The sequence below is a fragment of the Amblyraja radiata genome, chromosome 1 (assembly GCF_010909765.2).
Source record: "Amblyraja radiata isolate CabotCenter1 chromosome 1, sAmbRad1.1.pri, whole genome shotgun sequence".
NCBI classification, from domain to species: Eukaryota; Metazoa; Chordata; class Chondrichthyes; order Rajiformes; family Rajidae; genus Amblyraja; species Amblyraja radiata.
This window is the reverse complement of record NC_045956.1, coordinates 142,332,629-142,350,800: the sequence shown is the minus strand read 5'-3', so window position 1 is coordinate 142,350,800 and position 18,172 is coordinate 142,332,629. Positions and strand designations below refer to the sequence as shown.

The following is an 18,172-nucleotide window of genomic DNA, read 5'->3' as shown; positions in this document are numbered from 1 at the left end:
GTCAAACTCAGCACCAATTCAGTACAGCAGGCAATTAGGTAATGATTGAACAAGACTGTGCAAGTTAGGGCATGGTAGCAGAAGTTAGGAAGCTCCAGATTATGGAGGTAACAAAGATGATGTTATTGTATTAAAGGGCCTGTCCCACTTTGGCGTCATTTGCGCGTCACGCAGGTGAATCCCAAAATCCTGGGGTGCCGCGTGCTACCGCGTGTCACTGCCTACGTCACCACGCACCATGCGCGCATAATGCACGCCATGCGCGTAAATTATGTCGTGTAAATGGCGCGCAAATGACGCCCAAGTGGGACAGGCCCTTATCAGATAAGCAGGAGCAATGTTATGAGTATGCAGGTAAATAATGGTACAAGTATGTTATTGGAAGCTCACCCAAAAGATTAAAAAGGATGGTTTCAGACAGGCAACAGGAACAGTGGTCAGGGAGGGGAGGGAGGTGAACAATTAAAGCCAAACATAGTAATTTTGATCCTAAAAACTAAGTTTTTTTTGTGTGAAACTTTGAGCTGCCCCTTCTCTCACAAAGCTGCCTTCTCTCAACCCCCCCCCCCACAATCAGTCTGAAGAAGGCCCTGACTATCTATGTTTCCCAGAAATGCTGCCTGTCCCGTCCTTTTTTGTAAACCAGCATCAGCAGTTTCTTGTTTCCACAGTAGGAGAAAGTATCTACTCATGAAGAAGGCACTCGACGTGAAACGTTGCCTACTCCTTCTCTCCATTGATGCTGCCTCACCCGCTGAGTTTCTCCAGCATTTTTTGTCTACTTTTGATTTTTCCAGCATCTGCAGTTCCTTCTTACCCATTCCGTCTGGTGACAGTCAGTGGGTAATTTGTTGAAGAAATAGAAACAGTCAGAAAAGAAGGAAATAGAAAAATGTTTCAAGACTCTATTCAGAACATGAAACTTCCGCACAGGAAACATGGTGACTCTTTGTGTACGACCTCAATGAAGCCTACTATTCTTATTCTACAATCGTTGCACTTTTGTACTAATGTATATAACCATATAACCATATAACAATTACAGCACGGAAACAGGCCATCTCGGCCCTACAAGTCCGTGCCGAACAACTTTTTCCCTTAGTCCCACCTGCCTGCACTCATACCATAACCCTCCATTCCCTTCTCATCCATATGCCTATCCAATTTATTTTTAAATGATACCAACGAACCTGCCGCCACCACTTCCACTGGAAGCTCATTCCACACCGGTACCACTCTCTGAGTAAAGAAGTTCCCCCTCATGTTACCCCTAAACTTCTGTCCCTTAATTCTGAAGTCATGTCCTCTTGTTTGAATCTTCCCTATTCTCAAAGGGAAAAGCTTGATCACATCAACTCTGTCTATCCCTCTCATCATTTTAAAGACCTCTATCAAGTCCCCCCTTAACCTTCTGCGCTCCAGAGAATAAAGACCTAACTTATTCAACCTATCTCTGTAACTTAGTTGTTGAAACCCAGGCAACATTCTAGTAAATCTCCTCTGTACTCTCTCTATTTTGTTGACATCCTTCCTGATTGTGCTTGTGTATAGTATGTTGTTTTTACTGAATTGTATGCAAAATAAACAATTTCACTGGAGACAGAAGGAATTACAGATGCTGGCTTAGCAAAAATAATTTCACTGGATCTACATACATATGACAATAAAGTACCATTGAACCAAATACCTACCTATACCAATCCCATTAACCAACACTTTGTCCATAGCCTTCCATAGCCCCTATTATTCAATGGCTCATATAAATATACATTATTAGTAATGCACGAGAAAGCTGACATGCCAAATATTAACTTACATCTGTGTATCGAAACACAGGGTGCGTCCCTTGGACTGCTGTGACATTCAAAGGAAGTCCATTGAGATTCCAAAGCTTTCGACTCAGATCATCGTATGACTTCACAACATTGATGCTCCTCTCCTCAAACCCTGCAGACTGCGGATAAAAAGATTAAAATTAGGTGAATTCTATTGAGGGCATTATGACTTGGAAAGAAAAATGTGACTCGTTCTTAGTCCTTACTGATAGCATGCAGTTATTACAAGAATAATTGGAGAACCATTTTTTATTTAATGAAGAATCATCAGAAAAATCGCTACCCAATTACAGTAATAGAGAAAATACAAAGCCAGCTGCAAGGTTTTCTCAACGCCAAGTTTCAAGACCTGATACCATGCCAAAGTGAAACTCTAGAGAAGTTAGAAATGGCACAGAATTCTATTTAAATTTTCCCATAGGAAAGAAAAATAGGTTTAGTTTTAGTCTCGACTATAGGTAAAGTGCCTTTGGAAACACTCTGGGTGTTCCGAGATGGACTACGTTAAGCTTTCCAGGGCAAGGAGACTGAGCAGTAGCCACGTTCGTGGGTTGAAGTGTCCAGAATGTTGCATTGGTGGAGACCTGAGACTAAATTAGTGGGTGCTGCTCCAAGAGGCTGAGCATGCGGATTGGATGCGGCTTTCAGTGGCACGGAACGCCGAAGCAGCAGTGGAGGACATGAACAACATCGTCTGGCCAGGGCGACCTAGTGCCACTTTCAGGACTATAGGTCTTGATGGCCAAGGTAAGACTCCAACATTTTAACAACTTTGAACTTGAAGGACACAACATGGCGCTGAAACGTAGCAACACTTGCGTACTACCTCAGTAACATACTATTCTTACACTCTTGTACCCAAGTATAGAAACATAGAAAATAGGTGCAGGAGTAGGCCATTCGGCCCTTCGAGCCTGCACCGCCATTCAATAGGATCATGGCTGATCATCCAACTCAGTATCCTGTACCTGCCTTCTCTCCATACCCCCTGATCCCTTTAGCTACAAGGGCCAAATCTAACTCCCTCTTAAATATAGCCAATGAACTGGCCTCCACTACCTTCTGTGGCAGAGAATTCCAGAGATTCACCATTCTCTGTGTGAAAAATGTTTTTCTCATCTCGGTCCTAAAGGATTTCCCCTTTATCCTTAAACTGTGACCCCTTGTCCTGGACTTCCCTAACATCGGGAACAATCTTCCTGCATCTAGCCTGTCCAACCCCTTAAGAATTTTGTAAGTTTCTATAAGAATTTGTAAGAAGAATTTTACTGAACTGTTATGTAAAAATTGGATTTCACTGTATCTGTACATTAAACAGGTGAATACCATTAAAATCTTGTTATCAACTCCAGTAAGCTATTTGAAAAGGTTAATCTCTGCCACTATATCACGGCATTTCAGGGTTGCTTAACTAGCCTGTGCCATTACAACCAGTAATTCCCACTTATTCTGTAATGCCATCCAGAGGTCATTTTACTTATTGCAACTTTACAAGATATACTCATCCTTTTAGTTTACATAGTTTAGTTTAGAGATACAGCGTGAAAACAAGCCCTTTGGCCCACAGAGTGGAGAATACTAACATGCAAGGGCAATTTGAGATCAAGGAGGTGGTGGTGTTGGGGCATGTAGATAGAATGATAAAAAAAAAGGAACATGGTGTGCTTGCTTTCAGAGGTCAGACATAATATATCCACTGACTTGGCCTCCGCAGCCTTCTGTGGCAAAGAATTCCACAGATTCACCACCCTCCGACTAAAGAAATTCCTCCTCATCTCCTTCCCAAAAGAATATCCTTTAATTCTGAGATTACGACCTCTAGTCCTACTCTCCCACTAGTGGAAACATCCTCTTCACATCCACTCTATCCAAGCCTTTCACTATTCAGTATGTTTCTATGAGGTCCCCCCTCATTCTTCTAAACTCCAGCGAGTACAAGCCCAGTGCATTAAACGCTCATCATATGTTAACCTACTCATTCCTGGGATCATTCTTGTAAACCTACTCTGGACCCTCCCCAGAGCCAGCACATCCTTCCTCAGAAATGGTGCCCAAAATTACTCACAATATTCCAAATGCGGCCTGACCAGCGCCTTAGAGCCTCAGCATTACACTGTTGTTTTTGTATGTAAGCCCTCTCGAAATAAATGCTAGCATTGCGTTTTCTTTCTTTACTACCGATTTGACTAACAGATTAACTTTTTGGGAATCCTGCACCTGCACTCCCAAGTCCCTTTGCACCTCCGCTTTCTGGATTATCTCCCCATTTAGAAAATAATCCTGCTATCAAAATGCATGGCTCCACACTTTGCTACACTATATTCCAGCTGCCACTTCTCTGCCCACTCTCCCAACTTGTCCAAGTCCTTCAGCAGAGTCCCTGCTTTCTCTACACCATCTGCCCCTCCACCTATTTTTGTATCATCTGCAAACTTGGCCACAAAGCCTTCAATCCCCTCATCCAAATCATTAATATACAAAGTGAAAAGTAGCGGCCCCAGCACCTACCCCTGCGGAACTCCACTAGTCACTGGCAGCCAACCAGTAAAAGCCCCCTTTATTGCCACTCTTTGCCTTCTACCATCCAGACGACCTAATATCCATGCTAGTATCTTCCCTTTGATACCATGGGCTCTCATCTTCCTTAGCAGCCTCCCATGTGGCACCTAATCAAAGGCTTTCTGAAAATCTAGGTATACAACATCTCCTGACTGTCCGGCTATTTATTTCTTCAAAGATTTCCAGCAAAATTGTCAGACAAATTTTTCCTTCACAAAGCCGTGCTGACTTTGGCCTATTTTATCATGAACTTCTAAGAACTCCGTAACCTCACCCTTTATAATGGGACTAAAATCCTACCAACCACTGGTCAGACTACCCGGCCTATAGTTCCCACTATTCTGCGTTGCTCCCTTCTTGTGCAGCGGGGTAATATTGGCAATCTTCCAATCATCTGGAACCACTCCTGACTCTAGTGATTCTTGAAATATCACTATCAATGCCTCCACAATATCTAAAGCCACCTCTTCCAGAACCCTAGGGTGCAGTCCATCTGGTCCAGGTGACTAATCCTCCTTCAACCCTTTCAGTTTCCCAAGCACCTTCTCCCTAGTAATAGCCACTCCACTAACTACCACCCCCTGACGCTTGAATTTCAGGCACATTGCTGGTGTCTTCCACTGTGAAGACTGATACAAAAAATGTATTCAACTCCTCTGCCATTTCTTTATTCCTCTATCACTTCTCCTGCATTATTTTCCAGCAGTCCAACGTCCACTCTTGTCTCTTTCTTACTTTTTATATAACTGAAGAAACTCCTCCTATCCTCTTTTATATTATTAGCTAGCTTACCTTTGTATTTTACCTTTTCTCCCCATATTGCCTTTTTAGTTACCTTCTGTTTTTCTTTAAAAGCTTCCCAATCCTCTGGCTTCCCACTAGTCTTTGCAATCTTCATGGTAATAGGGAAAGAGAAGGGCAATGGCCTTGTGAGATTGCACTACTTAGAGCCAGCATAAAAACTGGACTTTTTTTGTGTCATAATGGTTCTAAGATCCCAGTCCGCATAATCGACAATTGACATTTAAACCAGACAAATTAGTGCAATCCTGTCAAATCTCCTGAGAAACACATGCAAAAAAACATTGAAAGACACACCAAAAAAACACCAAAAGCAATTCCTGTATTCAAAAAGGGAGGAAGACAGAAAGCAGGAAACTAATGGCCAGTTAGCTTAACATTTATCATCCGGAAACTTAGAACCTATTATTAAAGACATTAAACCAGGGCATTTAGAAAAGTTCAATAAGGTGCACTCAATATGGTTTGTGAAAGTGGAGTCATAGAAACATAGAAATTAGGTGCAGGAGTAGGTCATTCGGCCCTTCGAGCCTGCACCGCCATTCAATATGATCATGGCTGATCATCCAACTCAGTATCCCGTACCTGCCTTCTCTCCATACCCTCTGATCCCCTTAGCCACAAGGGTCACATCTAACTCCCTCTTAAATATAGCCAATGAACTGGCCTCAACTACCCTCTGTGGCAGAGAGTTCCAGAGATTCACCACTGTGTGAAAAAAGTTCTTCTCATCTCGGTTTTAAATGATTTCCCCCTTATCCTTAAGCTGTGACCCCTTGTCCTGGACTTCCCCAACATCGGGAGCAATCTTCCTGCATCTAGCCTGTCCAACCCCTTAAGAATTTTATAAGTTTCTATAAGATCCCCTCTCAATCTCCTAAATTCTAGAGAGTATAAACCAAGTCTATCCATTCTTTCTTCATAAGACAGTCCTGACATCCCAGGAATCAGTCTGGTGAACCTTCTCTACACTCCCTCTATGGCAATAATGTCCTTCCTCAGATTTGGAGACCAAAACTGTACGCAATACTCCAGGTGTGGTCTCACCAAGACCCTGTACAACTGCAGTAGAACCTCCCTGCTCCTATACTCAAATCCTTTTGCTATGAAAGCTAACATACCATTCGCTTTCTTCACTGCCTGCTGCACCTGCATGCCTACTTTCAATGACTGGTGTACCATGACACCCAGGTCTCGCTGCATCTCCCCTTTTCCTAGTCGGCCACCATTTAGATAATAGTCTGCTTTCCTGTTTTTGCCACCAAAATGGATAACCTCACATTTATCCACATTATACTGCATCTGCCAAACATTTGCCCACTCACCCAGCCTATCCAAGTCACCTTGCAGTCTCCTAGCATCCTCCTCACAGTTAACACTGCCCCCCAGCTTAGTGTCATCCGCAAACTTGGAGATATTGCCTTCAATTCCCTCATCCAGATCATTAATATATATTGTAAATAGCTGGGGTCCCAGCACTGAGCCTTGTGGTACCCCACTAGTCACTGCCTGCCATTGTGAAAAGGACCCGTTTACTCCTACTCTTTGCTTCCTGTTTGCCAGCCAGTTCTCTATCCACATCAATACTGAACCCCCAATGCCGTCATGTTTGACCAGTTTAGGGCAGTAACATGTGCAGTGGATAAAGGGGAACAGGTGGATGTCTACATGTAGATTTCAAAAGGGCATTAATGGGGTGCCACAAATGTTATTGTGGAAAATAAATGCTCATGTTTTTAGAGGTAGTGTATCGGCATGATGGAAGACTGGCTGGCTAACATGAAACAGAGAAACGGGTCCTTTTATACATGTAACTTGCCGACTCAACTTCTTACAATTTCTGTCAACAATCAAAACACTGAAAGTACAGCTGCTAAATTTGCAGATTACATATATCAGAAAGTAAATTGTGAAGAAAACATAAAGGAGACTACAAGGATGGTTGGACAAAGGTCTGGCAAATTGAGTATAATGTAGGAAAATCTGAACCTGGCAGAAAAACTACGAACAAGCAGTGTTTAAATAGTGAGAATTGCAGAACCGTGAGATCCAGTGGGATCAGGTGCCCAACAAAAGGCTAATTGGCAATCGGGAAAGCTAAGAGATGCTGTTGTTGATGGAGAGGAGAGGACACACTTCAGTTATGTAGGACACTGGTGAGTTCTTATCTAGCAGACTGCATACAGTATTGGCTTCCCTATGGAAGGAAACAGGTCAACTCATAGGAGGTGGTTCAGAAAAGGATTACTTAAACTACTACTAAAGATGGGCAAGTTGGCAATTAGGAGAGGTTTAATAGCCCCAGATTGCATCTGCTAGAGTTTAGAAAAGTGTGAAGAGACGGTTAAATAGGGATAAATGTGAAGTTATCCACTTTGGTGACAAGAACGGCAGATTATTGTCTGGATGGTGTGAGATTTTTTGAGGATGTGACAAGTAAAATGGATGAAGGAGAGCCGGTGGATGTAGTGTATCTGGACTTTCAGAAAGCCTTTGATAAGGTCCCACACAGGAGATTAGTGGGCAAAATTAGAGTAGATGGTATTGGGGGTAGGGTATTGACATGGATAGAGAATTGGTTGGCAGACAGGAAACAAAGAGTAGGGATAAACGGGTCCCTCTCAGAATGGCAGGCAGCAGTGAGTGGAGTGCCGCAAGGCTCGGTGCTGGGGCCGCAACTACTTACAATATAGATATGAATGATTTAGATGATGGGATTAAAGGTAACACTAACAAATTTGCAGTTGACACAAAGCTGGGGGGCAGTGTGAACTGCGAAGAGGATGCTAGGAGGTTGCAGGGTGACTTGGACAGGTCGAGTGAGTGGGCAGATGCATGGCTGATGCAGTATAATGTGGATAAATGTGAGGTTATCCACTTTGGCGGCAAGAACAAGTAAGCAGATTATTATCTGAATGGTGTCAGATTAGGAAAAGGGGAGATGCAACAAGACCTGGGTGTCCTTGAACACCAGTCACTGAAAGTAAACATGCAGGTACAATTATACAATTATTTATTGTCATTTGAACCTCAAATGAAATTTGGTTTCTGCAATCATACAACAAGAAAAGAACCAAGACACACAACCAACACAATTTACACAAACATCATCACAGTGAATCTCCTCCTCACTGTGATGGAAGGCAATGTCTTGTCTCTCCCCTATGTTCCATTCTTCTCCCAATGTTAAAGCCCCCGGCAGGCGATGGCAATCTCCGCGGCCGTTAAGGCGGCTCTGGGCGATGTAAGGTACCGCTCCGGGTCTTAATGTTGGAGCCCCCGGCGGGCGATGGCAAGTCCCGCGGCCGTTAAAGCTGCACCGGGCCATTTTATGCCCCGCTCCGGGTCATTTTCAACCCCGTAACTCGGGCGGAGGAAGTTGCCGTTGCGGGAGCACCGAAAAGCGGTCTCCCACCAGGGACCCGCGAGCTCTCGATGTCACAGTCCACCGGACCTGCAGCTGGAGCCTCCGAGCTCCGGAGTCGGGTCGCAGCCACATGTCACCACAGCTCTCCACACTCCGAAGCTGGCCAGCCCCACGATGGTAAGTCCGCAGGCTCCGCAGACTCTGCGACTGGAGCCCCCAGGTCGTTCCGGTTGGAGGCCACTCCACGGTGATAGGCCCCAACGACAACGGAGACCCGACAGGGAAAAGGTCGGGTCACCCGTACACGGAAGAGATTAAAAGTTCCCGCCCCCCACATATACACAGCTAAAAACAATATAAAAACCACAACAAACTATACATTCAACGGGACAAAAAAAAAAAAAAAAAAGACAGACGGACGGACTACAGAGGCCGCTGCAACGGTGGTCAGCTGCCCACTTGCAGGCAGTGAAGAAAGCTAATGGAATGTTGGTCTTCATAACAAGAGGATTTGAGTATAGGAGTAAAGAGGTCCTTCTGCAGTTGTACAGGGCTCTGGTGAGACCACATCTGAAGTATTGTGTACAGTTTTGGTCCCCTAATTTGAGGAAGGACATCCTTGCTATTGAGGGAGTGCAGCGTAGGTTCACGAGGTTAATCCCCGGGATGGCGGGACTGCCATATGAGGAAAGATTAGAAAGACTGGGCTTGTATTGACTGGAATTTAGAAGGATGAGAGGGTATCTTATAGAAACAGATTTTTATAGAATGGTGCCATGAAATGGGGGGACTATGTATAAACACAGCTGTAATTTCTACCAGGTGAAACCAAAATATATAAAAATGGCCTTTATTAAAATCTGACAAAGTGCACTTTAACCACATGTAATTTTTTCTATTATAAATCTCAAATTGTGGAGTACAAAGGCAAATAAATAAATGATGGGTCTTTGTCCCAAACATGATGGAGGGCACTGTAGATCATGTGCAGGCAGAAAGGGACTAGTTCAATTTGGCATCATGTTAGACATGGACATGGCTTTGATACAGCCATTATGGGCCAAAGGCCTGTTCCTGTGCTGGATAGTTCGGTGTAGAGGGAGTACATCTTCTGGCAGAATATAGAAACAGGTGTCACTGTGTAAAAATAAACGGCTTCCCCTTTTAGAATGGAAAGAGATTAAAATTTGTTCTGAGTATCGAGACACTTCGGAACTCTCGTTCTCATGTGTTGAAATGTAGCCGGGGTAGACAAGAATGTGAAAATGATGTTACAGTCAGGTCAGTCATGACCTTATTAAACGGTGAAGCACGTTCAAAGGGCCATGTGGCCTACTCCCGCTGCTTCCAACTTGTACACAACTTATTTTTCAAAAGCATTTTGAAAATAGCTGAACAAATCCAACACATCCTTCATTACAATCACCTTTGCAAATTAATTTAAGGTCAACCCGAGTACCTCAACACATGCCGACTTAACTCTTTGGTAGGGTGAATAAATAACAGTTGCAGGTGGGATTAAAATATCTTTATGAAGATGGAAGCTGATAATATAGGAGAAATGCTTAATAATGATGACCCTATCTGGCAATGTGAGCAAGGTAAATAGGGTGTTCTAAAAAATTCTACCTCATTTGGCTCTCTTTTCATTTGTCCTGAGGACTAGCAAAGTCAGTTTATCATCCATGCCAACCTTTTTAGCTCATGGCCCCCTTGGGATCTTATAATTTTTCTGTGGCCCCCCCTGACATTATTAGCAGAAAAAAAGTACTTCAATATTATAATACCTTCCATAAAAATATCAGTGTCTATTAATTGCACATATATTCTATTTTATTCTATTCCACAAACATCAAAAATATTTAAACTACATAGATTTAAATTTATTAGAACTGAAATTTAGGAGGCAACTCTGTGGCCCCCTTCATTGAACCTGTGGCCCCTTAAATCCCAAAAAATGTCTGTGGCCCCCCTGACATTTGCCATGGCCCCAGGTTGGGAATCACTGATCTATGCTGACTTGTCCTGGGAATGTGGTGATGTGCATTCCACTGATCCAACAATGACACTTTGGTAAATGATTGGAGGATAGCACAGGTTCAATGATATTGCGGAGTTCCACAAGCAAATACAGGCTGTGGAAGAGGCCATTTTACTTCTCTGCAATGATCAGAGAACCTCCTGGGCTTTGGGAACATTTCAATAGCATTAAAATCACATTTTCTGAAACCACAATCGATTCTCAGTGTTGGGATCTGGCTCAGTTTTACTGGATTATCAGCATCTAATCTCAGGGTTCAACCTCCAGATTCAGGAACAGTTTCTTCCCAGGTGTTATCAGGCACCTGCACGGCCCTCTCATCAGCTGGAGTGCGGTCCTGGCCTCCGATCGACCTCATTGGTGACCTTTGAACTATCTTTACTTGGACTTTATCGGACCTCAATGTTATATCCTGCACTAAATGTTGCATCCTTTATTCATCATCTGTGCACTGTGGATGGCTTGATTGTATTCATGCACTGTCTTTTCTTTGACTGGATTCCACACAAAAAAAATATTTCCACTGTACCTCTGTACACGTGACAATACTAAACCAAACCAAATATTTGACTGTCCCCATTCCCTGCTGATCATTTCACAGATACACAACACTTTCCCAAAATAGGCAGCATTTTAAGATAATTAGGATAATTCTGGGATCATCACAATGTTGACGTCTCCCAGTGACACAATTCCTTCATTAATGTGGAGACACCAGTTGCTGGAATTTGAAGCAATAAACTATCTGCTAGAGGAACGCAGCGGGTCAAGTAGCATTCGTGGGTGGTAAAAACTAGCTGCGACACAGTTCACAACTCTATCCTATCCTGATGCAGGGTTTTGACCTGAAACATCGACCATTTCTTTCCACCCACAGTTGCTGCTTGACCGGCTGAGTTCGTTCAACAGCTTTTTTTTGTTGCTTCTTCATTAACATCTTTCAAATAATCTCCTTACCCCCTTGTCTACTTTGATGACGGAGTCCAGTAAATCTCCAGCGTACCACACTGTTGTATTTGGGAGATCCATGTGCCTTCAGGAAGGAAGGAGAGCGAGAGAGAGAGAGAGAGAGAGAGAGAAAATAAAACAATTCCGTCAGTACCGTCTATAGTTTCTATGTATCGCGTGCAGCAGAACATGTGAACCTTTAGCTCCTTTCTTCTGCCACGGATTATGGATAAATGTAGTCAGAACAAGCCATAACGATGGAACCACAGAGCAAGTAAATAGGTCCTTTGATTCATCGAGTCCATGCCGACCACCATGCAACAGCTCTCATGAATCCCACTTCCTTCTCCCCACATTCACATCAACTCCTTCCATTCTCGAACCACTTCCCTTTCTACCAGGGGCAATTTACAGTTGCCAATCAAATTCCCAATCTACACATCTTTGGGAAGTGGGAGGAATCCAGAGCACATGCAGGAAGCTCAAGTTTTCACAGGGAGAAGTGAATGAAGGAACTGCAGATGCTGGTTTAAACCAAAGATAGACACAAAATGCTGGAGTAACTCAGCGGGACAGACAGCATCTCTGGAGAGAAGGAATGGGTGACTTTCAGTGACGGAGTCAGTGGATATTCTTATGGCAGAGATAGATAGATTCTTGATTAGTACAGGTGTCAGAGGTTATGGGGAGTAGGCAGGAGAACTGGGTTAGGAGGGAGGGATAGATCAGCAATGATTGAATGGCGGAGTAGACCTGATGGGCCGAATGGCTTAATTCTACTCCTATTCCTTATGACATATGGAACAAGCTGCAGGGGAGGTAGTTGAGGCAGGTACTATAACACCATTTAAAAGGCATCTCGACAGGCATTGGAAAGGTTTAGAGGGATATGGGCAAACGCAGCAGATGGGACTAGTATAGGTGGGGCATCTTGGTCGGCATGGGCACATTGGGCCTGTTTCCATGCTGTATGACTAATTGAAAAATAATAAGGGTGATACATATTACAGGATGAAAACTGTTCAACCATCTCATTACTACAGTTTAATTTACAAAGCGTTTATTTCACTTAAACATTTATGGGGGAGTAGGAAACAAGGAAGACATCAGGACATGTAGGATATATATTTAAATATTGGAGTAACTCAACAAATCCAGATTAGAAGCAAGGTCACCTCATTGCAACAGATATGGAAGATAAAAAAAGTTTATTTGAGACCAATGGTGGACATGTGGAAGTGCAACATTCAAAAAACACAAGGAGAAAATAGGATCAGTTCAGAAAAAATAAGTTCCAGTCAACGCTAGTTAGTAGGTACACAAAAATGCTGGAGAAACTCAGCGGGTGCAGCAGCATCTATGGAGCGAAGGAAATAGGCAACGTTTCGGGCCGAAACCCTTCTTCAGACTGATGGGGGGTGGGGGGGGGGGGGGGTGGGGGGGGGCGGGGAGTAGAAAGGAAAAAGGAGGAGGAGCCCGAAGGCTGAGGGATGGGAGGAGACAGCCCGAGGGCTGAGGAAGGGGAGGAGACAGCAAGGACTAACTAGATAGTTAGTATCTTCATTAGTAATAACATTAGCAAACCAAAGCTCACTTCCCCATTATCAAGTTTATTCACGAGCCGTAAGCCGGATTTTGTCAAACTAGTTCAAGGCTTCCATCTTATCTCCCCCGTTTCCTGCTAAATAAATCCTGCATTCACATCCTCCTTTATGAGCTCTTGGACTGACATCCCTCATCTTTCATACCACCACAAGAGAAGAAATCAGTTCAATACTTAGAAGAAATATAATAAAAAGGAACTGTAGATGCTGGTTTATACCAAAGATAGACACAAAATAGATGCATAACTGAAACTCAAGAGCAAAGCCATGAGTCTGGTCGTGACTTTGTGATCTATATAAGCGAATACCTCTTTACTGCCCATGACTTTAATTCTCGAGTCATGCAAATTTCAGTTGAAAATATTTTTTTTGTGAGGTATTAGATAACAGAGTCACTCTATTCAATAGCAAATACCTTTCTAAAAGACTTGTCCTTTCCCTCCTTCACTCCTTTGACCATATTTTTCCTTTTTTAAATAAGGCGCTGAATATTTTCATTATTTGTTATTTGTATATTGTTCGTTTAATGTGGTCGGGGGTTGGCCAAATATCAGTGATGCCAGGGGAATTTTGAATGTTATTTATCAAAGTGAGTAACTTAACAACATTTTTCCCCACAGCCGTCACTTGCCGACTTTCATCAGGCTTTTGAAGTTGTGTTTGTGGATCCCTCAGGATTTGTAAACCTTTGTGCTGCGATGACAACAAGCAAGTACAAGCCAAGTGAAATCTGCCATGGTTACCAGCTTCTTTCATGTGTAGGAAGGAACTGCAGATGCTGGTTTATACCAAAGATAGACACAAAATGTTGGCATAACTCAGCAGGTCAGTCAGCATCTCTGGAGAAAAGGAGTTTCAGTTTGAAGAAGGGTCTCGACCCAAAACGTCACCTATTCCTTTTCTCCAGAAATACTGCCTGACCTGCTGAGTTACTCCAGCATGTTGTGTCTATCTTCGATGTAAACCAGCATTTGCAGTTCCTTCCTACATATGGCATCTCTGGAGAAATGGTTAAGTGACATTTTGGGTTGGGACCCTTCTTCAGTCTGATCCATTTGTCCAGAGATGCTGCCTATACTGCTGAGGTACCCCAGTATTTTGTGTCCATCTTTAAAACTACGAAGAAGTGGACTCAATTTCACAAATCTAAATCAAATTCAATCAGTTTTTTCAATTCTTTAGTACATGGGGAAAAGATGAAAGACTACCCATCCTTTATTGAAGGCAGACAAAAATGCTGGAGAAACTCAGCGGGTGAGGCAGCATCTATGGAGCGAAGGAAACAGGCGACGTTTCGGGTCGAGACCCTTCTTCAGACTGATGAGGGTGGGGGGGGGGGGGGGCGGGAAGAAGAAAGGAAGAGGTGGAGACAGTGGGCTGTGGGAGAGCTGGGAAGGTGAGGTGAAAGATGGAGAAAGCAGAGACTACCTGAAATTGGAGATGTCAATGTTCATACCGCTGGGGTGGAAACTACCCAAACCAAATATGAGGTTCTGCTCCTCCAATTTACGGTGGGCCTCACTCTGGCAATGGAGGAGGCCCAGGACAGAAAGGTCGGATTCGGAATGGGAGGGGGAGTTGAACCGGAAGATCAGGTTGGTTATTGCGAACCGAGCAGAGGTGTTGGGTGAAGCAATCGCCAAGCCTACGCTTGGTCTCACCGATGTAGAGCAGCTGACACCTAGAGCAGCAGATGCAATAGATGAGGTTGGAGGAGGTGCAGGTGAACCTCTGCCGCACCTGGAAAGACTGCTTGGGTCCTTGAATGGAGTCAAGGGGGGAGGTAAAACGACAAGTGTAGCATTTCCTGCGGTTGCAAGGGAAAGTGCCTGGAGAGGGGGTGGTGTGGGTGGGAAGGGACGAATTAACCAGGGAGTTACGGAGGGAGCGGTCTCTGCGGAAAGCCGAAAGGGGAGGAGATGGGAAGATGTGGCCAGTGGTGGGATCACGTTGGAGGTGGCAAAAATGTCAGAGGATTATTTGTTGTATGTGACGGCTGGTGGGGTGGTATCAGGTAGTCCCTGCTTTCTCCTTCTTTCCCCTCTCCTTCACAGCTCTCCCACAGCCCACTGTCTCCGCCTCTTCCTTTCTTCTTCCTGAAGAAGGGTCTCGGCCCGAAACCTGATGAGTTTCTCCAGCATTTTTGTCTACCTTCAATTTTCCAGCATCTGCAGTTCCTTCTTAACCATCCTTTATTGAGCTTACATTTGAAAACATATTCCCATTCACTTACCGATGAAGAAGATATTTAATAATTTGCTCAGGAATACGTCGACAGTCGGAAATGTTGCCGCCTTTCCACAGGACTGCCTCACAAATGGACCCATCCTGGAACCGTCTCAGCTCAGAATTCTCTCCCCAAAATTCCCTGAATTCTGCTGCCTGTTAGGAAAACAAATAATTGAATGTTACCTTAAAACGCATTTACCAAGACTTCTGGACGGGTACATGGATAAGCAAGGTTTAGGAGGATATGTGTCTAACGCACACAAATGGGACTAGCTCAGATTGGGCATCTTGGCCAGCATGGACAAGTTGGGCCGATGGGCCTGTTTCCGTGCTCTTTGACTCTATCATTGTGAGCTGAAGCAGTAACAACATTTAGTTGACAAAATGTACGTTGAAGCTAAATAAACTAAAGATGTGCCAGGAGAACCTTCAGCTTCAAACAATTTTCAGGGACATTATAAAGTCTTTAATTAAATGACTATACAACAAGTTAAAAAACAATTGCATGTGGTAAATCCTATCTCTCGCTACAGATGCTGCAGTGTCTGGCTATGGCTATGAAGTTGACTAAAAGGATCACATAATTTGAGGGCAAACATTCAGCAATGGGACGTGTCACCAGGAAATAAGTTAGTTTAGAGGTACATCTGGGATGTTCAACTCCGATTAGTTTAAAACCTCAACGTATTTAAAAGGCAAATTATAAATCATTGGATAGATTTGAAAGGTTTCAAGGCATTTAGCATGACATAGTGTCTGCTCATCAACGGATCAATAATACAATTTGACAAGTAAATGGTGTCTGATCTTTATGTGGTGCCTCTCATAACATATAGGCTGTGGGCCGAGCATCAAAAATGTGTCTAGAAATAGGATTTCGTGACCCAAGTCACCGAACTACATGAAATTTTCACATATTGTGTAAAATTTTTAATATAAATCACCCCTGAAACTCGATATGAAGAAGACTTGCACATTTTTATTAAATTAGAGAAAAACCGGAAAAATGTTGGGAATTTTTTAGTCCAATCAAAGCACGTTTAACATTGATTTGTCTGCCAGTTGGCCAATCACGTGCTTTGTTTCAGGCTAGCACACAAAATGGCTGAGTGGGCTTCACAGATGCCTGTTTTACTGGAGATTCCGATGTGTTGTTCTGTGGAATAAATGTTGTGGAAACTTGCAGCAGGTTAATTGTATTTAGTGGGAAAAGCATTAAAAAGGCTGAGGAAAGTGCTGCGAAGTGGATTAAAGTGCAAGAAAGCCTTCAAAGTCTCTTCGGCCTTTTTAATGCTTTTTCTTCATATCGAGTTTCAGGGGTGATTTATATAAATATTTTTACACAATATGTGAAAATTTCATGTAGTTTGGTGACTTGGGTCACAAAACTGCAAAATAAAGCTCCTCGGCCCACAGCCTAATAGGAAGTATCCAGGGGAGGCACACGGTAGCTCCAACAACCATCCATAGAAAGGAAATCATCATCACACTGCGTACAGAGCAAATGGCTCACCTATAACAAATACTGTAAACAATCAAAATATTCTAAAAAACATATATTGATCTGAGAACCAAGAACAAATCCAGTGTAAGGGAATCAAGGACCAGAGGACATAGGTTTAAGGTGAGGGGGAAAGATTTAATAGGAACCCGAGGGGCAACTTTTTTTCTTTCCTTACAAAGGGTGGCGGGTATATGGAACGAACTGCCAGGGGAGGTGGTTGAGTCAGGTACTATCAAAATGCTTAAAAAACATTTGTACAGGTAAATGGATAGGATAGGTTTCGAGGGATACGAGCCAAATGCCGACAGGTAAGACTAATGTCGGTGGGGAATGTTGGTTGGCGTGGGCAAGTTGGGCTGAAGGGCCTCTATGACATTTGAAAGAAATGTGAAAAGCACATGCACAAACGACACATTTTTCTCCTGCAGAAGCAGTCTCTCGACACACCATGAAGATGGTGCGCTCAAGTTCCAAGAAGCTTGCGATTAATAGCTTTCTGGCTCTAGATTGCAGTTCAGTGGTAACAGTTGGAAGGTCATGGGTTTAACTAAACTAACACAAGATCTAGGCTGATAGTTCAGTGCATTTCTGAAAAAGGATTAGATCATAGATGTGGCTGGTAAACTCTCTGTTGACATACTGATCCCATGGCAATCAAAAATCAGGAGAGTCATGCCTTGTATTCTGGGCAATACTTATCCCTTGCTCAATATTAAATCTGTCTGTGCAAACTTTATATACAAATTTAATGTATTGTTTTCAACAAATGAAAATTGACTACATCTTCAAAATAATTCACTGTCTGCAAACAACTCGAGAAGTCCCGAAACTGAAAAACACACTGTACAAACACAAACTGTTCATTCTGACCGGAGAATAGAATCCAAAAACCTCACACTGATAAATGTTTTCAACCCAAGTCGACATATAAATTAAGTTTTATTTTCTTTTAAACTTAATTTCCATAAAAAAAGCCTGGTAGAAAGCATGAGAAATCCAAAAATGATCCTGCGAGTTTAAGCCCTAAAGATGCTTAATGTGGTAAAGAAGCAAAGTGGGAGGAATTGCAGGACCTTGACCTCAGAAACCAAAGGGTGATTTTCTCTGGGGGTTTGTAGTAATTGCAGGGAGGAGTGGAGGGGCAGTGAGAATGCGGTTCTCAGTGCAAATAAATCCTCACGTAACGAGAGGGGAGGACAGTTGGCCCTTGTACTTTCATACTTCATCTTATGGCACAGTAGCGCAGAGGTAGAGTTGCAGCCTTACAACACAATAGACCAGGGT

The 18,172-nt window shown here is 43.2% G+C and overlaps 1 protein-coding gene across 1 annotated transcript in view; it reads right to left on the bottom strand.

Moving 5' to 3' along the window:
- Window positions 1–18,172, bottom strand: part of nol6 (nucleolar protein 6) — an 88,951-nt gene that overhangs the window by 25,861 nt on the left and 44,918 nt on the right. Inside the window, exons 14-16 of the mRNA XM_033032152.1 lie at window positions 15,389–15,537; window positions 11,561–11,636; window positions 1,817–1,954 (exon numbers count right to left, since the gene is read on the bottom strand). Coding sequence (XP_032888043.1) covers window positions 1,817–1,954; window positions 11,561–11,636; window positions 15,389–15,537 — 363 coding nt within the window. The remainder of the gene's footprint in view (window positions 1–1,816; window positions 1,955–11,560; window positions 11,637–15,388; window positions 15,538–18,172) is intronic.